The following is a 26482-nucleotide window of genomic DNA, read 5'->3' as shown; positions in this document are numbered from 1 at the left end:
TGAAACCACGAGAGCTGAAAGACGCTGGGCTCGGGCATAGGGAGGCCCCCTGTGGAAAGCAGGCGTGTCTTTTCCATCCTCCCCCAATCCATCCTTCCCTCGGAGGAGTCGGACCAGCCGTGGCCCTGACAGCACATGAGTGATGTGCTGGTGGCGACTGCCACCTCGTGGGCAACCAAACCGGAGAGAGACGGAAACTCGGAGGTAACGTTCATCTTGCGGAGCAGGAATTTACCCTCGTCTCAAGGGGGTTGAGTGCTACCCACCAGCACCAAAAGATGATGGAGGTGCTTGCAAGCTGGATTCACTTTCAATTCAACCTATTTTAATTCCTCCTTCCTTCTCTTCGCCCCATCAGAAGGCATCAGTCCCATATCACTGCTGTTTCCAAAAGGCTGCTGTGCTGAAAAACCCATTACGTTCTGTAGGCACACTGAGGCTTTCTCAACATTTGAATCATTCTTCTATGTACACCAGCTGTAAGACATTTTACTGTAGCACATGGCAAAAATAAGGCATTGAAAGATGGTGAAAGCATGTGAAAATGGAGCTTTAGAGCCCTATACTCCTGCAGCTTTTCCATTGGTAGGAAGTTTAGCCTGGGAACATACAAACTGTAGTGGAGAATTAAAAAGCTTTCTGGTGCATGACTGGAATATAGTAGCATGACACAGTTAGCTTGGTGTTGCACTCTCATCAGTCAGATGGCAAAGTTATCAGGGCCTTCACTTAGCCCCAGCTCACCCACTGCATGACAAGTAAGAGAAGAAACGTGGGAGAGAGATGAAGAAAAGGCTGCTCCTGGTCCAGCAGAACCCTATGGACACTGCTGCACTCACAAGAGGTGTCCAGAATAGAGCCCCAAAGCAGCCTGTGGAATATTCATATGATCTTAATGTACCATGACTGCTGCCTACCAGTTCCAGATAAGTTGGATTAATAAACCGCCTTTCATTTGTGACACTTGAGCATGAATTTTACATTAGGCTCAATTCAGTAAAGTTCACAACTGACACACTTCCCTTTATGACAATCCTTTTCAATTGTTTTTTACGCTGGGACATCATAAAGATGTTTGAGCTGCTTCTGGCAGGGAACTGTCTTTTACCTTGAAGAAAAAGAGCTTTTATAACCCACTCATGCCTACAGCATTATTGAATAAGGTAGGAAGACAAAGCCTCTAGTCCCTTTTTCCTATTAACAAGTCAAATTTTTTTAGCATTAGTGAAAGCAGAGGGATGCTGGCTGCAATGCTGGGCTGATCACAATGGCAGTTTTGAATGCAATGAGGGTTATGCTGATTAAAACAACAGCATGTTATGAGAAGACCAGCAGATCCTTTTGGAGCTATTAATGCAATGCATGTGGTCGTGTCCACCAATTAGAGTTCACATGGCACTCACTAAGTTTATTAGACTGTGAGTCTACTCTTCCTTAATTGACTAGTGGCATGGCTGATCCTCATCCAAGTTGTGAAAGTAAGGATAAAAATGGAAGGATGATCTGATTACAAGATGTGTTTGCCCCTCAATAATGCACACTAATTAGCTACCACCTCCCTGAGAAGCAACCACTCAGGTTAGGGATCTTCTAAGGGATGGATCTCTACTGATACTAAGCGAAAACGGGAGGTATAGGTTTGGGTACAGACTGGGTTTGACTGACAAAATAAACAAAATCAAAGCCAGATGGATGGGTTCCTGTCCTGAAATGCCAGATGACAGCCATCACACAGACCAGCAAAATCTTACAGAACTCAGCTAGAGTCATTTCCTGAGCAGTTTCATCCATGAAATGAGAAAAATTACTACCACAATGTTCTTTTTCCTTACCTTTTGTCTTTTGGGCCTCTTTAGAAAATAATTACTCCACCACTTACCCTGGGCTGCATGAAAGAGAATTTGGTGCCACGGTACAGTCCCAGATGCATTGTAGCTTCATTTTGCCCCTGAGAATAAGCTCAGGGCAGGTTTAAAACTTGATGTGTGGAAAGGATACACTTTCTCTAGAGGACACGGACCAAGTGACAATATATTTCTTTCCTTCCTCTATTAAATTCTCAAAGCAGATGGAAATAATGATCTAAAAATGATCTAATCACCTGCTAACACTGATTCATCTCAGCTTAAATACATGGAAGTCAATTCAGAAAAGAGTAGGCAGGTCTCATCCAAGTATATTTTGAATGACTGCTCTTGGATGACTGTGTTTCATAGCTTCAGCTCGATCAACCTTCGATTTAAGCCATTGCATAACCAAGACAGGGCATCAGGGATATCTGTAAGTATTACTCTGATATGTCGCCTTGCAAAGCACCAAATCTTCCATTTCTCACCAGGAACAGAGCTTTAGTTTCTGCCTTATCCAGCACTCAGCCATAATACCATGATTTTACATGACCAGTGTTAATTCTGTCTTGTTCAAATTGCACGTACAGAACGCTTAGCACAAAACCATGACAGTGGGAAACATTATTATTTGATCTGCTGACAAACTGGGGCTTTTCACAGGGCTCAGGGTCATGGATTGATACAGACAGTAATCATCAGCCACAGGAAGGGAAAGGTCAGATGAACCCAGGAGATGTTTCTAGGCTATAGCAATATTACAAAACCCAAACTGGCAAACTCTTGTCCCTTCAAATTAACCACAAGCCTTTCCATTATGAGCAGCTCCATCCCTCCCTTCCCTGAAAACATCAATCTAAGTTTGATGTGCTGTTTCCATAACAACATGTAATTAATATGAACCCTCTGCCCCTGCCCAGTGCAGGTAGTGCCTGCTGCCAGCATTTAACATGAAATAAAAGCAAAGAGCTCAGGAAGCAAAATGCCTCGCTTCAATCTCAAGTGTGTTTACAACAGCAGCACGGCGCCTCTGCACTGAGGATGGCAGGAAATGCTCTGGCTTTTAATTACACAAGATGTACATAGCAAGTAATTAATACAAAGAGGAGTCTGGAGGAGCCTGAGCTTCCAGCCCTCAGATCATCAGCACAGTGCTGGCTCCAGGGATCACATGTGTGGGATGCAGCAGCCCCACGCATGATGCAGCACCCTCTGAATGCACTCTGTTTGGGGATTAGGATATAGGCTTGCCATATGCCTTCCTCAACACCTGAGAGTCAGGCCCCAGATATTTCTGATTAACACTCTACACACCAGCACCAGCTCCCTTCTCCCCTCCCTGCCCAGCTGCACTCCCTTTCCGGAGCTATTTCAGGACACACACAGGCTGCAGTTACAGTGAGGCACTAGAAACAAACAATTCTTATCATTTATATGAATTGGAGATGTGTGGAGACTTTTCTGATAATAAATTCATAGCTTCAAATGGACCAAGCATCTGGTGGTGTGGTTTCTACAGATAACACAACCTCTATTTTTTGCTTATTATGGCAGAGCACCATCCCAGCACAGTTTCCAAGGCATGAAGTCAGGCAAGATGATATGCAGATAAAGTGAAGTCTCAGTGTTCCCACTGAGCCTCCAGACCACACCGATTATGGGACACCACCCAGAAAGGATGTGAGTTGGATCGAGGTGACAGCAAAATCCCAAATAAATAACAAACTCTGGAAACTGTCATTCCTAGAAGGAAGGAAGGGATACTTCTGAAAGCAGGTGATGCTTGGACTCTGCTCTAAACACTGCCTCAGCTGGTGCCTCTGAAAACCCATCAAAAGACAGAGATCATTGTCTACCCTGTGTGTTCAGGCATGGCTTTCCCATGGTGTTCACATCCCATGGGTTTTCTGGTCTCTTTTGGAAAAACAAGATATGCCAGAAGCTGCTGGAGGTACCCACCACAATACACTACAAATTCAGCATATGCAGAACCAAGTTTCATCCTGCTTCTCTGCACAGTGCAGAAGGGACCTGCTTTGCATGTCAGCAGCTGCATTTCAACCTGGGCTTAAAAAGGAACTTGTTTTGTGGAAAAAATGTGCTATCCCAGAGGTTCTCCTTTAACCTACCTGTTCTGGCACGTCACTTATCGACATCTGAGTGGTTTCCTTTCCTGAAGCTTCATCTTCGTATCTGTAAAAAGGAAGCGATGAACCTAGTGAGAAATTTACAGTGAATAGTTTTTGCAGTGAAAATAAATTAAAATGTACACAATGCTTTTTGTTAGGAAGCTTCTATTGGGGGGGGAAGGGAGAAATTTAAACCAGAAAATATTAGATAACATAATTTAGAATCAGATGCTGAATTTTATCACAAAGCAGAAGAAAGGTTTGACAAATACTGTCCTTTGTTTTCTCTGTATTTTCCCCTGGTGTGAAGAAGACAGAGGAAGAAGAAAAAGGGAACTTTCCCACTCAAACTCAACAATATCTGCTCTCCCAGGGCCCCTGCAATGGTCCGTCTGTTAATCCCCAGTGAAAAGCCACACTGAAAGCACTTTCAAATCCTCCTATGGGACACAGCAAAAACAAGAGCGAAACAACAGACCCCAAGGGCTCGATTCTTTAGCTGAAATAACACTCTCAATCTCTATTACTTCAGCTTTATGAAAGCATTACTATTTACTGGTACATACGACTACTGATTTGGACATGAGGGGATGCCTAAATTAATGCAGGCAGGCAGGATGGATACGTGGCTGGCAGCTCTGTTTAAGTTTACAGTAAGCACTCCCCAAATCAGTCTAATTAACAGCAAAACCAACAGGCACCTGGGCCCTGCAAAGCATTTGGCAGAGATAAGCTTGAAGCTTCCCTTCTCAGCAGAAATACCCAAGGATGTGTCAGTGGTTACTGGTGGGACACCGAGCCTAGAGGAAAATAATTAAAGGAAATCAGTGGGAACAGACTTTATAAATTCAAATATATACCAAATAACGCAGCTTTCAGCTGGAAGAGCTCAGAATGTGAGGGAGGTCCAACTTCATGAAAAGATGAAACATCGTATTAATGATTTGAATGCATAATGCTGTGTTGTAGTGAAAGGGAGGAGATGTGGAGGAATCACCCGTACCTGAGTGCCTGCTGTGGCTGTGGTGAGCAGCACAGTATGGGGCACAGTGATGACCCGTGGTCCCTGCCAGCATAGGTTATTACGTGACCCTACAACTGCGTGTTATTTCTATGTGCTGCACAGGAGGCAGCAACAACAAGTCTGCTCAAATTCCACGTTTCTTTTATTTCCTTCATTATTTTTGTGCTTCTTAATTACACAGCCTGGCAATGACAAGCAGGCTGTCTTCAGCAGGTGCTAATGCAGTTATCCCAATGCAGAAGATGAAACTCAAAGGGCATTTTTTTGTGGGTGATTATTTAGATGGGAAGAGAAAGGATAAAAAAGCCACTTATGAAAGAAACAGAGCTCAATTATTTGGTTGCAGCATCTGACAGCAAATCTTGTAATGAAGCCTTAAACCTCTGTAAGATTTTTTTTTTTCCAGGGTTCTAATGAAGAAGCTGAATGACAGCTGAGAAGATTCAGGCCTGAAGGGAGAGAATGAGGCACAGACACAACTGTCTCGTTAGGAAGAGAAATATCCTGTTAAAATTAGTGCTTTTCTCTTTAGCAGAGGGAGCTCAGAGCAGGTAACCCCTTTTTTTTCCATCTGTTGCATAGTCAAATTGCTGCTCGGAGCTCGGTATGGATTTTGCATAAGGCCACATCTTTGGACATAGGAACAGAAATGGAGCCTGGGAGCAACATAAGAGAAAGGAGACAGAAAAGAGAGTGGTGACTTGAACCACAAACAGTTTGGCTTTAAAGCTCATCCAAACTCAGCTCCTCACCTAAACCCAACCCTCCCCCCCCTCCCCAGCTGCTGGAGACTGAGCTGGCCCATGTTCCTCAGCACTGTAATGCTAAACTGCTCAGGCAGAATTTGTCTGGATTTTAAAACAGAAAATGTTTTGGCAGAGGTGTGGTGATGTTCCAGCTCTATGGGCTCTTCAGTCATTCCTCTGAGCAGCAGTAACAACAGAAACTGAATGGGCAATCACATGAGTTTTCTAACGCATGGAGGGTTTCAGCCCACACATCTGGAAGAGCATCATCTAGCCCCGTATGGGAAATGAAAGGGATAATTGAGGGATAGAGGGAAGGGAGATTGGCTTGTTTGATTTTGGATCCCTACCTTACATTTGTAAGCAATTAAAACAGTTGTATTGAGTTTAAATGTTTATTTGATAGGCTGTTTGTTTGGGTTGTTGTTTTTTTGTTGTTGTTATTGTTTGTTTGGGGTTTTTGCATTTTAATGGAAATGTATTTTTTTTATCGTGGTTTTACTTTGTCAAAAAAGAAAAAGAAAAAAAAAATATAGGATTGGGAGGTTGAGTTCATCTGGGAACATGCTTGGGTGGTTTGTGAAAGGTTCACCACTAGAGGACTCTACAGCAATAGTGAATTGTCTCCCCCCCCAGCTCCAGAAGCCCCAGGTGCTGAGCCCTGGCCAGCTTTTCTAACAGCCTCCCAGACAAGCCCGAATGGTGGCTGAACAGCTTGCCCTGCTCAATGTGGAGAAGAAATGACCTCATTTTCAAGATAACTATTCAAATGCTTACACTGCAAGGAAAGAGGATGCTGGGGATGATCCTGGGCTCAGCTCTATGCTGTCTGCACTTGTTCTGGTATAGAAGAGATGGGCTGGGCTGATGGAGAGTCCCTAGGCTCCCTTCGGAGCCAAAGAGGGCAGACAAGAAGGCTGTTGTGCTCCCCATTCCCACTTCCTCTCTACCTCTCTCACATTCAAGAGATGGCAGAAAATTGGCCACTGACAGAGGAATTAGGTTATAGGGAATGCTTTTTGTTTATTCTTTCCCCTCTGGAGCCACTCAGAAGGAAGCCTGGATCTAAAACACAGACATGAAAGCTGCAGGCAGCCAGCCAAGGCCTGCGTCTGCTCTCAGACCATGAGTGCTGGGAGATTCACACCGCACAGCGGCAGCCCTGCTGGGAGCCCCATGTGCTGCTACGTGCGGATGCGCTGGGACCAGCTCTCCAGCTGTCCTTGGAAAGCTGAGACCTTGTGCTCTTCGCTATTTGCCAGACCCTTGAGATTCAACACTCACAAAGCAGCTAAATCCAAGGCCTCATTGGCAGGCTGGCCTCATTTGGCACAACCTCATAGCACAAGGGACCTCTCTCTTTGGTCTTGCAACTGCATGGGCAACGAACAGCAGGAGGATGGCAGCTCTGATGCTTCTGTCTTCACCACATGAAAATAATACTGTTTGCTTGGGCAGCCTCTGAGGGCAGAGCTGCCTGTCTATGGTAAGCTGCATATGGCTTCCTTGCTGTCCCTGACTCACAGTGGGTACCCTTATCCAAAAATCTGGTGCCTGTTCCCCAGCACATCATAGGGATATGCCAGGATGTGATACCCCTTTGAAGCAGAATGGTGCTGAAGGAAGAAACATTTTAGGATCCTGTAACATTTCTCTGCACTGCTCTTTCAAGTTGCTGAAAGTCACCTTGGTGCCAAGAAAACTCTTTTCCTTACTGCAGCACTAAATCGCTTGTTCCAATATGCCTTTGATCTCTGGTAATTTTCTGGCAACATCTGGAGAGCATTGTTTGAAAATAGCAACAATTCCTGTTTCTGAACATATTTTAGGTATAAGAGGCATGGATGGCGGCAGGGATATCCAGCCATGCTCAGGTATATACTGGACTACTGGAAGCAGGGCATGAAACAGGATCCTCATGAGCAAAGCCCAGAGGTGCAGAGAACAGCCCCAAGTACCACACTGGCACATGCTGCCGGAACTCCAGCAGTTAAGTGAAAAACCTCAGTACAATGGGGTTCCCCATGGTGCAGGCCAATTTGGCAGCTGGGGTCTTGGTGTAAGCTGCATGGCCTTGGAGAAAGAGGAGGAACAGCATCCTGCGCTCTGCTTTAAGCCATCCTCACACACTACACACCACAGGGCACATTTTGTGGTTGAACACCTAATTTGAGATGAACCAGGCCACACTTTCCACCTTACTCTTCTTCATTGCTGTGTATGGAGAGATCAATTATCCTAGGCAAGGCACGTCTTATTGATCTTTCTGACTCTATCATTCCCACTTGTGGTAGCTGCTGTAAAGATTTCAGCTACCCTTTAATCTTACCACACCTCATTGAGCAGTCAGGGCAGGATCTGATTGCAGTGTAATGCTAGGATTGTTTGCTTTGAAATCCAAAACTAAATCACTGACCACTAGCAAATGAAATAAGTCTTTGCCAATTACATTATTATTTTGAGTGGCTTGGATAGATTTCAGCATGAGAAAATTCTCTGGGTTACCCTATGCCATTATGCACTTCATCTGGACTTGGTCCAGGGAGGATTTCTGATGCCTTTGTATCTACTTCCTTCTGTTTTTCAGGATCGTGTACACATGGCCATTGTCCTGGGGTTGGGGAATAGTTCCCTCTGAATGCCTAATTAAGCTCCGATTAGCATTTCTTCTAGGAGCAGATGCAGCTTTTCCAGCCCAGCAAACAATGCCATCTGTTGTTCTCTTGCTGCAATTTCCATCTGAAAGTCTGCTCTGCTTCTATATTTAATTGTGAAGTTTCCTGCTGCCAAAAAAAGTAAGGTTGTTTAAATTTGCCATTGGGTGGAAAAGGCCAAGAGGGAGGAAGATTGGATTTCTATTGTTGCTGCAGGGAATACTAAGCTGGTTCAGTGTGACTGACAGCTCTGCAGCCTGCTCTCCTGAGCAGGACCAGACCAGGTGTGAAAGCCTCTATCAAGTCTTCTATTATATCATCTCTTTAAGGCTGGGTCTCTCAGTTGGGTTTTCCTACCTCAGCTATTACCCCTCTCTAAATGTCTGAATTACAGGGGATAGCACAGTCTTCAAATTCTGGCACCTTGTAACACTGTAATACCATAATGTGATTCAAAGTACAGCAATAACAGCAGGGTGGCGCAATCCTAGGCTGCAACAAATGAGAACAAGACCAAATGCAACAACTATAAACACAGAAACAAAGTAAGAAAAACATCTTACCTTTAGAAGACTCCCAGTAGGTAAGGATCTCCTGCAAGATCCCCTCACCTCCACTGCCAACCCTTAAATGAGTTCTGGGAAAGGGTGGATCCTGGCTCCACCTGTTCTGGTCGCTCAGATGTATTGAACACACCTGAGCTCCCCTGGGTTGGCCCTGCCTTTCCACCATGTGTTCAATCACTGTTTCAGGCCATAACTTAGCATTTCTGCTACATACCTGCAGTGCTGTGACCTCCTCTGAAGACTTCTGGCATTCACAACAGGGTGAAAGTATTCACAAGCAATCTTGTCTGTGCTCCTAGCCCCCAGGAACTGCTGAATTTGTATGGCCTCTTCAGTCCTTGACTAACTTGCTGTGACTGCCGACAAGGAAGCCAATTGGAGAAGTGATTTTTAGGCATTTATCAACTGCTGTCTGTCTTGAAATCCACTAAACTGATTTCATACGGACCATTTAGCAGCCATTAGCTGGTTGTGGCACAGGCTGTGGTGGATTGCAACCACTGACCTAGGGAGGGAAGAAATAAATGTTATTGTTTAACCTCCTGAACAGCTTGATATTATAGAAGAGTTCTGTGAAAAATAGAAAATGGTACAACATGATTGGCTGGCCAAATTTTACCCTTCCTACTTCTGTGAACATCACCTACTTAGTCATCTCCCTCGGGGATTAGATCTATGATATAAGTGGATAAAAGCAGCTAGGGAATGTTGTACAGGGTAAACCTCTGGGCTGTCTACCTTCAAGAAAGCGATGATTTAATAGGAACAGAGCAATTAGGGCTGATTTCTGTAACAAGTCAGATTAAATACTTAATTTTGCAAACGTTTAAATGCTCCATCACTGATTAATGTTACGTTAAACAAATACAGCCATGGGGTAAATGCTATTTATTTAAAACTTTGGGTGTTTTTTGTGTTATTTCCCTCCCCCAAATTTTAAACTATTTAACCTATGTTCCCTTTGACGGTCATGATGAGTTTTCCAATTTATTTTCCAAACATGAACTAGTTGCAGAGCACTGTTCCCCAGCTGGCTAGTACTGCCTATGTATTATGTACATCAAGCCAAAGGCCAACACAGGGTACGATTTGTTTAACAGTGCAAGAGAATTCCCTCAGTACACTGAAACCACAGCACCAGTCCCTGAAATACCCTGAGTGATGCTGGAGGCCAGTATCGTATGTAAGAAGCTCGTATTAACATTCATTCTAATTTAAGCTTCTTTTCCCTACACACGCTTAGATCTTAAATCCTCTTTAACAAGAGGTTTAAAAACGTTTTATACTATCTGCCTAGGGTTTTGTGTGTTTTTTTTTTTTCCCTTCACCATAAAGCATCCCCATTATGCTCCCACTGCCTTCTCAGATGGCTCAGCCTATCCCTCTCAGCCCTGCCGTGTGCTGACCACCTTTCTGCTCACCCAGCAAGGGGCATGATTTGTCCGCAACACGCAAGTGGGTGGAACTTGGCCAGGCTGCTCTATTTGGAATTACAGTCCCAGGGCTGATGATTACAAGGGCAACAGTCAGGACTGACTGTGTTGAGATCAAGAGCTAGATGTTGATTTCTAGCACAGCTAGAAAGCTGGTGGGTGGAAGATAAGCATTTAAGCATTATGTCTCGGGAGCATCTCCTCACACAGCTTTGCAGAGAGCTCTGTAAGCTTTACAGCTCTCTGTGACCAACAGGTTAAGGAGGGCTGGATCCACCCACACAGCTTGCTGGGACAGGAGTGGGCTTTTGTTGCAGCCCCCTGATAAAGTGTTTCAGCATTAAGACACATGATCTCGCATTGCCCCACAGCTCTTTCACACTCTGGAGCAGCTGGGTGGAATTCAGCAGCAAAAGGGAACGAATCAGTTTTGCCTTTTGTTTTGCTGTTAAGTAACTGCTGCACTCAGGATGCCGCCACACCTACCTTGCACACAAATCCCTGCTGTCTTCCTCAGCAGCTCATTAAAGTCGTTAACGAGCCCCACAGCAATTTGTAGGCCCTTCAGGAGAAGCCGTACTGTAAACTGGGAAAGGAGCACTGCTAAGAGTTAAGCTGCAATGAGCTGCAGTAGACCAAAAAAGCCAGGAATTCAATACGGCCCCACATTTCAGCGTATTTTGTTATTCACCATCCACAGCCTCTGCCAGCCATAGTTGGGAAGAGAAGAAGGGCTGTATTTTGTATTAATTGGGATTTCAGCTCCAATCATCCACCTGCTGCCTGGTGTAAAAAATGCCAAGCTGGCACCTCTGCAATGCAGGAGCCTGACAGAGTTTTCTTCCATGTGGTAAAAGGCAACTCCTCATTGCAGGCGGGCACTGGGCCGCATCCTTCCATCCTGAAGTGACCTGGTGGTTGCAGGGCTGGGCTGGAGGCGACTGAGCAGCACGCAGGGACCGGAGCTTGAGGAGCTGAGCTGAGCTGAGCTGGCCTGGCCTCAAGGCCGCCTCAGGGACCCAGCTTAGCCCTGAGTCAGAGGGCAAAGGCCAGGGCCAGACAGGGCAGCATCCTGCACCGCTCCCGGGCGGGCTTTAGGACCTCTAAGGCCTCCGTAGCCCCGCCCTTCTGCCTTCCCATTGGCCGAGCCAGACCGTTTGTCCCGCCCCCAACACGCTCCTCTCTGCAGGGGGTGTGCGGGGAGGGAACGGCTTACTAGTGACGTCACGAGAAGCGCGCTCTCTGATTGGTCGCAGACTCCGCGGGCGGCTCTGCCCCCTGCCCCACGCGAGGCAGGATCCAGCCGGCGCTCACTTTGTGCCCAGGGCGCGCGCGGGGCCGGGCCGGGCTGGACGGGGGGGCGGGGGGGGGGTAACGCAGCGCAACGCGCGTGGGCCGGCAACTGCAGCGCTCCGCCCGAGGAGCCGGGGGAGGCTGTGGCAGCGCTGCGGAGGCTTTCGGGACACCGGGAGGTTACGGAGAGAAACGGTGAGTGATCTCAGCTTTGAGATGATCGGGTGCGGAAGGGGAGCGGGTGGAAGTTGGCGAAGGGGACAGCGAGGTGTGTGAGCGCGGCGCTGCCGGGGCTGAAAGCACGGGGAGTTCGCTGCGGGAGCGGAGCGGTGACATCGGTGTGCAGGAGCAGCACCGCAGAACCGAAGCTCCCATTCCCTCCTGGGTGTTCGCCTTCCCTGTCTGTGGCGGTGCTGTCCGGAGTCCTGCTCCATGTCCTGCCCCACGTCCTGCACGTGAAGGCTCCCACGCTGTATTCGGGACAGGTCCTTTATATGAGGTCCTTTATATGTGGTCCTTTATAGATGTAAGGATGGGAGCAGCACTGCACACACACAGCTGGCTTTGCGGGCAGCGGTGGCTGCAGGAAGCGCTGAGCTGCAGCGCGCCGCCCCGGCCTGACCTTTAACCACCATCACATCGGCCTCTGCTTATCAGCTTTGTATCCCTGCAGTGAGCATCAGTGCACACAAAGGCTCTGTGTGTTCCCATCACTCGTGCCTGGGAGCACTGCGTGTCCCGTAACCGCTCGCTGCTTGATGAGTGTTACACTTTGCAAAGAGTTTTGCATGAGAGCCTGCCAGATGGCAGTGAGTTTATTGCTGCGGTCCCCTCTGCTTTGCTCTTGTTGTGTGCACAGATGCCAGGACAGCCTGCCTTGCTGCATGCTGATCCGGGATATGCAAGCAGAGCGCACGGTTTGATGCTGTGTTAGCACTGAAATAAAAGCACCAGAAGTAAGAAGACCAAACAGCACATCGAGAGAACCAGCCAGGCACAAAGCTCATACCCTGAGGACAGAGCTGGTGTGAAGGATGAGAGGTCCCTCTGACCATGGGAGCAGTGCTGGGAGCAAGGCACAGCACACAGGGTGGGAGGGTGTGGGTATGCCCTCTGCAGTCAGCAGCTCCACGGTTGTTCTGGCATTAATTTGACACACACCACATCTCATCCTATAAACCCACCCTGGGAAGTGGCATGTGGTTCCACTTGTCTCTATTTGAAGCTCCCTGTGCAGCACATTAGCAAGTTGGCTTGCTTGAAAAGGACTTTGTCCCGCTCAGATGGGGCTGGGGTGGATACTGTGATCCAGTCGATTGTTTCCATTTCAGAGCCTTTTTGAATATAATTTGGGAGACGGGGCTGAAAGCTTGCTTGCTTCTTCTGCAGCCCCACATTCATTTTGCAAAGCGACTGTGATTGATCTAGCAGAAGGGAATTCATTCACCAGCGGAGCTGGAGGGCAAGCGGGGAGGACAAAACCCCACAGCAGCCTCTGAAATGAATCACGGGGTCTGAAAAGATCCACTGGGGTTAAGGCGTAGCAATGAAAAGCCATTGTCTGGAGCCTGAACCGTGGCCAAAAGCATTATTTATCCTGATTTGGTTAGTGGTTGTAGGAGGGTGTGGTATTCCCAGGGACTGCAAAGCCAGCGAGCTTAGTGGTGAGTGTGAACTTGGTGTGATTGCCTCACAGGTACCTTCAGAACCTGTATGGAGTAACTCAGCTGCAGAGCAGCAAATCCAACTCCAGACTTGCAAATACAACTGTGTCTCTTGCATGCACAGCGAGTTTCCTACAGGTATTTTTATGTTGGCTGGATCGTGGTCCCCTTTGGCTCAGGTTAGTTTGCGTCACTGATTTGGGGCAGTGCTTTTTCAGGATAGAACAAGAGCTAATTGGTACTGCTTGGAAATACTGCATTGGGTTTCTATGGTAAGTGGCATTCAGGTGGTGGTTTCGGGCTCAGAGTGGAGCACAGGTTTGAAGTAAAGGATACTGGTTAGTGTGGGTTAGGGAGCAGTGATGGACAGCCCAAGTTTCTGCGTTCTGATGTGCTTTAGTGAGCATGTTGAGATACGTGCCCGGACCTTCTCCAGACAATCTGATCTCCTGGAGCCTACAGAACTGGCCTTGGAAAACCTCCCAGTTTCTGTCTGAGCCAACAGAAGGAGCCTTTCACATGGTCTCTCTGTTTTCTGTCCAGGATGTACAGCCAGACGAGAAAGTGAGAAAACGAGAAGAAATGATAAGGAGGCCTTCCTATCCCAAAGGCTGGGATGGGACCCCAAATCCTGTTTGTGGGGGCTGGGTTAACCATATTCCCTTATATGGCAGGTATGACGAAATGATGAGAGTTGGTCAGGAAGGCCGAGTGCAGCTTTCTCACAGCAATACCCCTGATTCACGGCAGGGTTACGTTGCCCAAATTCCTCGGTGAAAAATCACGGTTGCATATTTGCTGCGTTAGTCATCCTGCAGAGTAGAACAAATGGGACTGACACTGAGCTCAGAGGTGTTGCTGGAGGTGAAGCTCCACTGTCAGAGAGCAGAGCCGACTGAGGACAGAGCAGGGGATGCATCCTGGAGGTGCCATGCAGGTCCCTGACTGTTCCCCCCCTGGCTGCAGGCCGGGCTCTGTGCCCAACAAGCACAGTGTTATGCTGTGATGCCGGCTGCTATTTTTATTTCTTTCATCACAAACACTCTTTGCAGAAGGATGTTATTAGTACCAAGCATTTCCAGCAGCTCTGAGCCATACACCTGATAGTCCACTGTGTTTTGGAAGGACATGAAAAGCATCTGAAAAACCCCTTCAGATTTGTTCCTTCCCCTTTCTTGCTGTCTGCCTCCTTCACCCCCCAATCTTTTCCTGTTTTGTGTAAGGGCTTTTTTCCTGCTTTTGAAGCTCAAGCAGTGCCCATGAGTAGGTGATGAAAGCCTTTGTGTGTTGCAGTCCCCTTCTTTTCAAACCTTTTGACAAACCTTCACCCAGCAATTGCTTTACTCTCTTTGGAAACAGGGCTGCATCCGGGATCTGCGTCAGTGCATTGCCACACTTCTCCTTGTGCTGAGCAGCTTCTGCAAGAAGCTCTTCCCCATGAAGATGTAACAGTGACTTTATGTTTTTGCATTGCAGCTCTTGAAAGAGAAATATAAAGGGGGAGTCAGGTGTCCTGCTTCAGTAACTGTGTCCTGCGGTGGGGTTGCTGGCCTAGGCACCAGGCATTGCAGGTCATGAAAGCATTGGAAAGGCACAGATTTTCAGGACTAGTAAGTAGAGAGAGCATTTATTCTAGGAAGAAACTGAACTTTCTCCGAATTTGAGATGGCGTTTCACTGCAAAGGGTGGATATTGTGAAATCAGGGAGGAAAAGATGAATCTTACACTTGTTTCCTTGCAAAATTAGGCGCTGCTGGCTGCTCAGGGCTGCTCTGCTCTGTTGGGTTGTGTCCCAGCCTGCTGCACACAGGTGGATGACTTCTGTCCCTGTTGCTTGGAATTCAGGCTATCTACCAGCAACCGTGTGGCAGGAAAAAGGAAAGCAGCCAAACCAGGCTGGAGTAAATCAAGGAGGGAAATGATGAAAGCTCTGCTGGGCCTGAAGCCTTTGATCTTACCCTCACACAGTTAGCAGTTAAATCCTCCTGACGGCCCCTAGTGTGCAGTGCACAGCCCGTGCTAAATTGCAGCGATCCCAGGACAGGGGAGGCAGCTCCCCAGCCTCCTTCTTCCAGGTCTGAACAGTGCCAGCAGGGATCCCTCCAGCTTGTTTATTTACTTATTTACCACTTTAAATAGCTCGTAGTTGAGCAGTGTAGAAAGAAATGCGTTCTGCTTGCTGCTTCTCAGAAAGTCTGATTGGCATACAAAAAGCGGCGGCTTTGGTTCATGGGATTTGGGCTCTTTGTTGGTGTGCAGCCAACCTTTACGGTCTGGGGACTTTCATTTTCCAAGAAGAAATGATTCTTGAACCCCCAGAGTCTCACTGGGGAATATCTTGTTTGCTCCCCAGATATATATACGTCCTTTTAAAAGGCCACAGCACCGTAACTATGACCTGGGATGGGACACAGCATCCTGCATGTTAGCAGCACACGGATAGTCGGATGGGGAAACCCAGATCAGCTCACAAGGTGCATAGGGCATGCCCAAACCAGCTGGGAATTCCCTGCCTATAGGGATTGAAAGTGGAGATTTGTGGATGTTCTGCTGGTTTAAGATGGACGGGGGAACCCCAAGCCTTGCTAAATATAGTTTATATATAACTATCCTTCTGGGCTGTCCTCTCATACACAGGTCTTTTGTGATGGGAAACCTGGAGGCTTCAAAGTACTCAGTTTCTAAGGGCTGCTTGGATTTTTTCAAGATGTGCTTTGTTTTCTTGCCCCATTCTCTTTGCCAGCTTTGTTCTGTCCAGAGGCATTTTCTTCACGAGCTGGGATCAGAGGGCTGTTCACTTCCAGACCCAGCTCCTGATCTCTTTTTGGATTTCTGGCTTCAAGGGAAGGAATTCCAAAGCACCCTTATCTTGCTCCACTGGAAAAAATCCTGTCTTTCCTATATCTGCTGTATAAAAGCAGCAGACAGACAGGGGAACATTATAGCCAGCAGACAGCCTGGATAGCTGTCAAAAAGCTGCTGCTCCTCTGCTCTCATCCATATGGGAGAAGGGTTATCATCTGCCTGTGCATACAATAAGATCCCCTAAAAGGCTTTGCAACAGATATTTGCTTTTTTTTTTTTTTTTTTCCTTTTAATAACCATCTTTCAAAGGACAAAAATAAATAAAGAAATACGGAGGAGAAAGCCGAGAAGCCATTTGTTCTGATCGTGGCTTCTGCTGTTCGAGTTGACGCGTCTGGTGTAGTGCTCTCATCCTGCGTGATGGAGGATGCAGCTGTGAGCTCTGATAACCCCCTGAGTGCTCACGGAGCAGGTGGGAGCGCGGCAAGAGGCACTGACAGGTTCCTTTGTGTGAACTGTTCCTCCTTCTGAGCAGTTCTGGTTTTTCTCTTCAGCTCGGTAGCCAGGCGAGGGATGTGGGGAATGCAGAGGGGGGGCTGGGAATTCTGCTCCTCTCTGCAGTTCAGCATTACTGAAATGGAAGAGTACATTTGTGCACATGAAAAACGCAGAAGATAACCTTTAGCTGCACGTTTCCGAGGTTCACAAGGTTGCTGGATTTTGGAAGAAACCCATCAGATGAAATATCTGCTCCCTGCAGTTTCAGTCCGTCTGATCTGTGTGGGATGATGCCAGATTCTCTGTAGGCTGCGAGAAGCGCTGGGGTGTGTTTGCAAAGGGAAGAAATAATAAAAGCTGGTTTTCTGTTTGCCCCAGTTGCAATAGGATCCAAGAAATAGGTGAATTGCTCTGTTTGCCCTCAAAGCAACCCACTTGGAAGTTGCTGAATAAAAGAGAAGCAATCCTTGCTGTTGAGATGACTGAAAACGAAAGTTCAGATGCTGTCAGCTTTTGGTGTGTTGGTCTGTCTAGCCACAGCAGTGCCAGGAGAGGCCACAGCTCCAGCTTTCAGACGTGGCTGTACTGGGAACCAGTTATGATGTGTACTGGGACATGACAGTATGAAGAGCAGTCCCAGTAAGGGCTGGAGTGCAACCTACCAGCTGTACCCCAAGTGTTGTTCAGTACCCATGGCATAGAAATACTGTTTGGTTCCCGTGGGTGTGATGTTAAATGTTAGATGCTTGAAAGTTGTGTTTTGTTTTTAGTACGTAATCGCAGCTTTTATATAGACATTTCTTGTTTCTAAACAACCTGTTCCTTCCATTCGGAGTAGCTGCTCTTCTAATCTTAGCATCAGAATAAATGGTGCTGCCCTCCTGTGATCTTCTTGTTTGTTTCTATATCTGCCCTATATAAATAGCTTGATTTCTTCTTGTGGATGAGCAAATCAAAGGTTAACATTGGATATGTGACCTAAGCTGTGAGCAAAGGAAGCAGTAGAGATGGCAGGGTGGTTTCTGAGGTTATAGGAGTAGGAATATAAATCAATAGCTTTTAGCAGCCTCATAAATGTTTCATTTGTTTTCCTCAGTCCAGCGTTACAGAGCTTTGATACTGGAATACATATAAGCTCTTAAATTATTGTTGTCCCTGAGCTGGTTGTGGATGGTGGAAACCATTTCCTCAAAATGCATTTGGATCAGCAATGGCATTTTCCCTCCTGTTTTGGAGCCCTGATTCTGCACAGCCTCCCATCACAAATGAAATGAGCTTAGCAGTCTCAGCACAGGCTGCAGGAGTTTGGGTGAGGAACATGCAGAAGCCTGGAGAGACCTTTTCCCTGCACCGTGACACAGCCCTGAGGAATGAGCAATGCCTTGGGAGCACCAGCCTCCAGAATTCACAGCGGCTGGGGGGAAGGAGAGACATGTTTGCAAATATTTGTGCAATATGGGCTCTTTGGAGGCTCTGGAGGACCAGGGGGGTAGGAACATGTGAGCAGAGCATGATTCAGGCTGCTTATCTGGCCATCAGCCTCTGCTTGAGGTCATCAGGCTGCAGAGTGTGGGAGGGCTGTGCTGCTCCGGGTCTTGGCGAGGTCAGTGAGCCAGAGCTCAGCATGGGGCTGGGGATCAGTCCTGCTTTGCCCTTATTCCAAGCATCGCCAGCTGCCCTCCGCTGGGTGCCTGGACTCATTTCTCACAAAAGGGAATTAAAGGAGTGGCATTGGGTTGGAAGGTGATGTGAAAAATCTAACTCCTCAGTCATATCTCAGGGTTGCTTTTTTTTCAAGGCTCATTTCTCAAACCTTGGGACATTCATAAATAAAGCCAACAGCAATTGCATTTCCTAAACCTGCAATAGTCTTCATGAAAAACTTGATTTCTGCTGAGCCCGGAGCAGACCAGTACCCTTTATCCTGGATGAAATGCCCTCTTAATGCTGTTTTCTAAGGAAGAGTAATTCTTCTGTGGTTTGCCAATACCCTCTAGAGACACCGAGGAGATGTACCACCAAGTCTGGGTTTTTATTGCCTCACATTGTTGCTCCATTGCTGAAACCAAAGGGCAGAGTTTCCTCCCCTCTTTTCTGCCCTGCTGGGTTACATTTCAGAAGGATGTGTGGGTGCAGACACTGCTGGAGACATGGGTGCTGCCAGTCAGGGTGCAGGAGCACACGTAGAGCTGGGGCTTCAGGTCTGGGGTCCACTGACAGTGTGTCAGGGTTGGATAGCAAATGCACGTGTTCGGGTGCTGGCTCAGTGCCTCACGTTGGTAAGAACAAGAGAATAATGGTTTCTCTGCTTGTTTCTCTGCAGGCAGTAGATCTGTCATCATGTCAGTCAGCGTCCACGAGAACCGCAAATCCCGGACAAGCACGGGCTCCATGAACATCCTGCTTTTCCACAAAGCTTCCCACCCAGACTGCGTCTTATCCCACCTGAACACCCTCCGGAAGCACTGCATGTTCACTGATGTCACCCTTTGGGCAGGAAACAGGTCATTCCCATGTCACCGTGCAGTGCTGGCTGCTTCCAGCAGGTACTTTGAAGCCATGTTCAGCAATGGCCTCCGGGAGAGCTTGGATGACGAGGTGAATTTCCATGACAGCCTCCATCCGGAGGTGCTGGAGCTGCTCCTGGACTTTGCTTATTCCTCTCGGATCATCATCAATGAGGAAAATGCAGAGTCCCTCCTGGAGGCTGGAGACATGTTACAGTTCCACGATGTCCGAGATGCGGCAGCCGAGTTCCTGGAGAAGAACCTCTACCCTTCCAACTGCCTGGGCATGATGCTGCTCTCAGATGCCCATCAGTGCCGGCGACTCTACGAGCTCTCCTGGAGGATGTGCCTGGTCAACTTTGAGACTGTTCACAAGAGTGAGGACTTCAACAACCTTTCCAAGGACACTCTGTTGGACCTAATCTCCAGTGACGAGTTGGAGATTGAGGACGAGGAGAAGGTCTTTAAGGCTGTCCTTCAGTGGGTGAAGTATGATTTGGATGAGCGGAAGGCCTATCTCCCAGAGCTTCTGAGGAATGTCCGCTTGGCCCTGCTTCCTTCTGAATGCCTCAAGGAAGCTTTGGCTTGTGAGGATCTGATCATGGTGGATGAAAGGAACAAGCTTGTCTTGGACGAAGCCATTCAATGCAAGAAGAAGATCCTCCAGAATGATGGGATTGTCACCAGTCCCTGTGCCAGGCCTCGCAAAGCCGGGCACACCTTATTGATCCTGGGAGGACAGACCTTCATGTGTGACAAGATCTACCAAGTGGATCAAAAAGCAAAGGAAATTATCCCCAAAGCAGACCTGCCGAGCCCACGGAAGGAGTTCAGTGCCTGTGCCATTGGCTGCAAAGTGTACATCACTGGTGGCAGGGGCTCAGAGAACGGGGTCTCCAAAGATGTGTGGGTTTATGATACTGTACATGAAGAATGGTCAAAAGCTGCCCCCATGTTGATAGCGCGGTTTGGGCATGGCTCAGCTGAGCTGGAAAACTGCCTGTATGTGGTTGGTGGACACACTGCTGTGGCCGGGGTCTTCCCCGCATCACCTTCTGTTTCCTTGAAGCAAGTAGAGAAGTATGATCCTGCATCCAATAAATGGATGATGGTGGCTCCTTTAAGAGACGGTGTGAGCAATGCTGCGGTGGTAAGCGCCAGGCTGAAACTTTTTGTCTTTGGTGGAACCAGCATCCACCGGGACATGGTGTCCAAAGTGCAGTGCTACGATCCAGTGGAGAATCGGTGGACGATCAAAGCGGAGTGCCCACAGCCCTGGCGCTACACTGCAGCCGCAGTCCTGGGCAGCCAGATTTTCATCATGGGGGGAGACACGGAGTTCACAGCAGCATCTGCCTATCGCTTTGACTGCGAGACGGACCAGTGGACACGCATTGGGGACATGACAGCCAAGCGCATGTCGTGCCATGCTTTGGCCTCAGGAAATAAACTCTATGTGGTGGGTGGTTACTTTGGGACTCAGAGGTGCAAAACGCTGGACTGCTACGATCCTACATCAGACACGTGGAACTGTATCACAACGGTGCCTTATTCACTCATCCCTACAGCTTTTGTCAGCACCTGGAAGCATTTGCCATCATGAGAGGTGGGGCTCGAGGGCTTGTTTTCAGGAGCTCAGTAAGGTGAGGGTGTTCTCTAAAATTACAACTTACTGTTTTGCCTCAAATACATCTCCACACACCGCACTGAAACCACAGGTTGCAGTGTGCTTCCTTTTTATGAGAAGGCTACATTAAATGGTGAGAGGGACATAGCACCAGAAGAGAATAGTCATCTCTGTGATATTGGAAGTCTTGCTAACTCTTGACTCAAGATGGTCCCCTCTGCATCTTATGAGATGCGTCTACACTGATGGTTGTGAGGAGGCTGCAGCCCCTTTGGCTTCACTCTGAACTAGCTGGGTTTGCCAGCTAGTAGGCAAGTGACCCTTAGGATGCTGAGGAATCTTGCATCTCTTTTTGTGCTCTCTATTTTCATTTCAGTGGGCAGCAGAAGCTGAGAAGCCGTGGTGCATTTGATGGTTCTGGTGTTTGTTTAACATCCAAACTGTTGCTTGTTGTATCAGTACTTCTGTGTGAGACCTGAGTGGGAGGAAAAGGGATTTTGTAACCAGAAGAAGAATGTGTTTATTGGTGTTTTAGGGTGTATGGGAATAAGAAGATCAGTGTCCTGTGTAATTCCAATGCTTTAGTTCTCACATGCTCAGGAAAGCTACTACTCCCAACACCAGTGGAAGAGGGATTCCTCTTTTCCAACACAGTGGGACATTTAGTTGCTATTCTGGTTACTGGTTTTGTCCCACTGAGGTTTGCACATTGTCACCTATCTGTACCAAGATGTAGATGGCCAGGAATAGGTCACAATAGCACAATTGCTTTGCACTGTGAAAACAAATGCCATCCAAGTGCAAAGTTCACTTCCCAGGAAGTCTGTAATGCCTCTGCCTGCAGGTTTCTGGGTGCCAGCAATGCATGCGTCAGTGCTGTATTGGTTGGAGGTGTCCTCCCAGTTAGCTACAGGAGCTGGGATCTCTTGCCTATGGGGAGGGATCAACAAGCCTCAATTAAGGTTTTCCTTGGAAAGTGAGATTGTGGGGAGGGGAATCCTTTCATATCTTCATCAAAATCCACTCCACTTAACGCAGGGAAGAAGGAATGCTGCCCATCTGATACCCGCTCGCTCCCCTGTTTTGCACTCTGTGGGTTTGGTGCACCTGAGAATCACCAAAGTGCTTTGACATTTCCCATTGATCTTCTCTTTGATGGCAGCTGGGAAACTAAGGGGAGCTCCTGGCACCTCTACCGGGCTTTTGCCCAACATGGCCACCTGCTTGTCTCTGGTGGAAAAAGCACCCAGGGTGTTCTCTGTAATGGCCTTTGATTTGCAATATGCCTGGCTTCTGCATGGGCTGGACCGCAGCGAGGGTACGGCAAGAATGTAAAGGGCTAAAATGAGATTTCCAAGAGCTTTCCCATCACTAGGAGATAATGGCCTTTCCAAATTCTCCTCCTCAGACGTTGCCTAGCATCTGTCACAGTGGCTCAGTAATCTAATTAACTGCCACTCAGCTATTAAATATCGCAGCAAAGAGTGTGAGGACTCCATCATTTTCTATGTGGGTCAGTGGGGCCCCCCTTTAAGAGCTGCCTTAGAGCTGAAAATTCATTTCCTCTGGTAGCAGATGTGTCTGAATATTAACGCTCAACACCAGCCCCACTGCTTGGAGTGAGAATAGGGAACAGCTTGAGGTGAGCATTGATTCTTCAGCTACTGAATAAAGAACAGTTCCCCAAAACACAGAGCTTGTACTTTCTTCTCCTGCATTTTTACTCTGTGCTCTATTTGGATTGCTCAGGTTTTATGAAGCTCTTTCTAGGGGATAGATGATAATAATTCATACTGAATGCTGGAACCTGGCACAAGCACAGGAGGAGTAGGAACTGTAATATACCAACCTAGAAGAAAAGCTGGTGAAAAGTCAGTGCGTAAGGGTTTGATATGCTTTTTTTGGCTAGTCTTTTTTTCTAGTCTTCAGTTAAAAGAGGTATTTAAAATATACATAGTTTTGTTTTGTTTTGTTTTTTTGCCAGAGAGAACATCTCTTCATTTTATTTTTCTAGAGGGGTTTTGTGTGTGTGCTTGTTTAATTTAATGTTCTAGCCTCAGCCACTGACATCTCCTTAAATAAAGAACCAGGACTGGCTGGTGAAGGCCAGGTCCAAATATTTCTGACATGCACATGCAGCATATGCCTTACCTGTGACATCTCCTGTGACATCTCCTGCTCTTGTCTTAGCTGGTTGTTGCACCTGTGTCAAAACTGGGCTCAGGACCTGGGATAACTGGTTGCTCCATCATCCTAAAGTGGTCTGGTTGCTGGCTTGCAGCTCCCACGACGCAGGGGGGTCTCTGCTGCAATACCTGCTTTGTTCCCTATGGGATCCTTTTTCAGGAAGGGACACCTAGAAGACAGGTAGGCACTTTCCTCATGGGTTTCTCCAGGTGCCGGTGCACTTTGTGAGCAGGCAGTCACTGCTAATCCAGAGGGTAATGTGCCTCAGCTGGGGAAAGCATAAAACGGCTCAGCTGGAAGCATGTCCCCAAAGGTTCAGTCTCCAACCCTCCTAGAGCCAAGGGCAGCCTTGTGCTGGTACACCTTTGGGCAGAGCTCCCATTGCCCCTGCCAAGTATGCAGCATGACATCAACATGGTGCTTGCTGCCAGCTGTAATTCCAGAGATTGAGCATGATTAATGGCATAAAACGTGAAAGCCTGGCCTCCTCCAACATGTGACTGCTGAGCTGAGGAGGGTGACTCCGGTGATGGTGCGAAATAGGGGAGCTGCACTGGTGCTGCTGGATTGTCCTGATTGGACCTGCTTGGATGTGTCTTTTCTCATTGTAGAAATCATCTGGTCTCTGCCCTGGCTGGAGGTGGAAAGTTTGAGTAAGAGGTGTTAAATTCAGGCTGATCTGGGGGGAGAGCTGGCCGAGCCAGCTTTGTCCTTCCCACAGGAATTATGGCATGACGAGACAAATGATTGCAAATGGGAAATACAATACTGAGCACTTCACTAATAATGGCTCCCTGTGTTTATAAACACAAGCAAAGCCCAGCCCAGAGCTTGGGGTGTGATGCCGGGTGGTGTAGTGGTGTTCAGCAGTGACAGCTGATAGGGACAGCTCTGTACCTCCCAGGAGGTGATTTGGGGCAATACCAGGAGCAGGTTCTGCAAGCTACTTGTCTTCAAATTAGCATTAGCTTCTCCAAACTGTCTGTCCTGTGCGACAGCCTCATTTCCATGGGATGAGGTCACTGATGGGCTGAGGACTGGCTCATAGGTGCTAAATCCCAAGTCCCACCCTAAAACCAGTAGCTCCTGTATAGGTGACATGGTGACAGCAGTCCCTGGGACCTCCTGCCTGCCCTGGGTGAGGCAGCATTGCTGAGTGGGAGCTTATTTTGTTCTGGCACTGAAAAGCTGAACTTTGATCTCAAAGTGCCTGTGAGGATTGCGGCAACTTGCCAGGTCCAGCACTACATTATGGTAGTGCTAGGCTGCAGTCACAATAAACATCGGATCTGTTCAATGACTCTTTTCCTGATTATTTAATTACAGTGGAGATAACAAGCCTTTTATGAGCACGAGCTTGGCTTCCCTTCTGTGTGGAACTGGGTGAGCTCACGCAGTGCAAGAAGCTGCAGGTTTTTGCTGCCATGCTTGCAGCCAGCCACCTTACCTTGCACAAGCTGTGGATGCCCACAGTAGCATTCAGGACAGCCCCAAACCCGTATTTCTCTTCTCATAACCTGCTTGCTGCTGAGTTCGATGCTAGAAGCCTGTTAGAACCTTGCTGTTATTGCCCAAACAAAGTCACAGCTAGTTTCTGTTGGTGGCTCCTAGGGAATGCCATTTGCATGCACATAACAGCAAGGCAGGCTGAGCAGGGAGGGCAGTTCTGCTGCTGTTTGTCTCTGGAGCCAGTTGATCAGGCAGTGTTGGAAGGGAGTGGCTGGCCTGGGGAGGAACGTCAATGAAAATCAGGCTTTTCCGAACCTGGGCAGATGGAAACGTGCACTGTGTGCTTGGCCTCAGACTGTGGTAAATCAGCTCCTTGGAAATCACAGTCATATGGTGGTTTTGGAGGAGCTGTAAGCTTGCTGTTGGCAATGCCTGTGGAAGCATTTTTTATCAGGAAAAGAAGCTGGGTGTCAGGGGAACCCAGTAGCTGCCAGCACGCAAAACCTGTTCTGTGCATGGCACCAGCTCTGCTCCCAACACAGCAATTAACTCTTTTTTTCTTTCCCTCCTCAGATGCTGGTGTCACATCCATGTCCCCTGCCTTGCTGCTGGAGCTGATACAGCCACTGAGTCCCCTTCCATTCCCCACACAGGGTGCCAAGGAGCCTCTCGCATCCTTTCCAGCACCACGGAGGCACAAAGGACCATCTGGCTGGTGGATACCGGTGGCCCGGTGTGAGCAGGAAGATGAAGGATGTACACCAGGCTGCATCCCCCAGAGTTACTTCACAGGATGGGAGGGTGGGATAAGAGATATTAATATTTTTTTTCTAGCAGTGAGCTTGCTGTTGGCAATGCCTGCTGTCTGGGTGATGTGGAAGCGTTTTTATAGGGAAAAGGGGGCTGGGGAAGTGGGGGAAAGGGAAGGGCTGAGCCCAGAACTCAGCACCTGGCTCTCCAGCCGCAGCACGGAGACTGCAGCTGCCGAAATATTGGAGCGTGGGAGCTGTGCACAGCTGCCAGCAGCATCCAGTGCCTCGGTGGGACGGGGCAGGTGCCTTTGGTTTTGCACTGTGAATCTTTTTTGGTGTTTTCCCTTCTTCCCGGTGCTGGGCTTGAGGCCAGGCTGCTCCCCGCACACAGCTGCCAGGCCACGTGCTGCCAAAACGCCATCACTGCGGTGAGATGCTTCACCAGATAAAAACTGCTGCCTGCTCAGAGCAGGGCCTCTGCTTCCCCTGCGTGTGCTCTCCCAGCAGCGTGTGGGTGAGGGTGTAATTAGCAAACGAGCAGGAACACAGGCCTCACTGCGCGGCGGGGCCTAGTCGGGCCTGCAGAGCAAGCAAGGCCTCTTGCCTCCTTTCCCGCAAAGCAAGGCCAAAGGGAAGAGGCAGCACAGGGCTGGCATGAGGTTGGGCCTCAGTGCCCCACATTTAAGTGATCTCTGCACTCAGGCTGCATTTAGGGTCACACACACAGCTGCCAGCTCCTGGCTGGCCCAGTTCATCCCGCTGCAGGCACCCCGGCCTGCCCTTCTCCCTGTGTGGGACCAGCTGGGTGATGCAATGCAATGCAAGCCCTCACCGTTGCTTCCAACGACGAAGGCCTTTTAGGGGCAGCAAGTGCCCTTTGCTGCTGGGAGGAGAACACTTTGTGCACAGCCCTTCTGCAGCACTCTCAATGACACTTATTCACATTTTGTAGGGTTTTTGTTGTTGCTGTTTTTTTCTCTTCAGCTGCCTGCAAACTTTAATAAAAATGATGATCTGGGAAACCATTTGTGTGCTTTTCACAGGAGTCTTCATTCCTAAGCAAGTTGGATTTAGGTATAATAACAGGAATAATAACAGGCTTGGCACTTGGTGGGGCAGTTCACAAACAACCAACTCTTGCAGCCAGTCTGACTGTAATTATTATTGCTTCAGAGCTTGGGAAACTGAGGCACAATGTTGTGTTACAATGAGTGACAGAGCTGGAAATAAGATCCAGGGCTTCTTGTATTAACTGAAAGGCACAGAACACCCTGCTGGGAACAGCCCACGTGTCACCCCAA

General features: G+C 48.1%; 1 protein-coding gene across 1 annotated transcript; it reads left to right on the top strand.

The window, feature by feature from the left end:
• The first annotated feature begins 11774 nt into the window (after positions 1 to 11774).
• Positions 11775 to 26200, top strand: KLHL25 (kelch like family member 25). The gene is made up of 3 exons (XM_072345409.1): positions 11775 to 11887; positions 18983 to 20809; positions 25003 to 26200. The coding sequence occupies exon 2, from the start codon at positions 19000 to 19002 to the stop codon at positions 20767 to 20769; it is 1770 nt and encodes a 589-aa protein (XP_072201510.1). The 5' UTR covers positions 11775 to 11887; positions 18983 to 18999; the 3' UTR covers positions 20770 to 20809; positions 25003 to 26200.
• Positions 26201 to 26482: the final 282 nt, after the last annotated feature.

This window comes from Excalfactoria chinensis, chromosome 10, assembly GCF_039878825.1.
Source record: "Excalfactoria chinensis isolate bCotChi1 chromosome 10, bCotChi1.hap2, whole genome shotgun sequence".
NCBI classification, from domain to species: domain Eukaryota; kingdom Metazoa; phylum Chordata; class Aves; order Galliformes; family Phasianidae; genus Excalfactoria; species Excalfactoria chinensis.
The sequence above is the reverse complement of the archived record's forward strand: the minus strand, read 5'-3'. Positions and strand labels throughout refer to the sequence as shown.

Bases quoted from the DNA above. Each gene is read 5' to 3' on its own strand.
- KLHL25 (XM_072345409.1), top strand. From the start codon at position 19,000: ATGTCAGTCAGCGTCCACGAGAACCGCAAATCCCGGACAAGCACGGGC.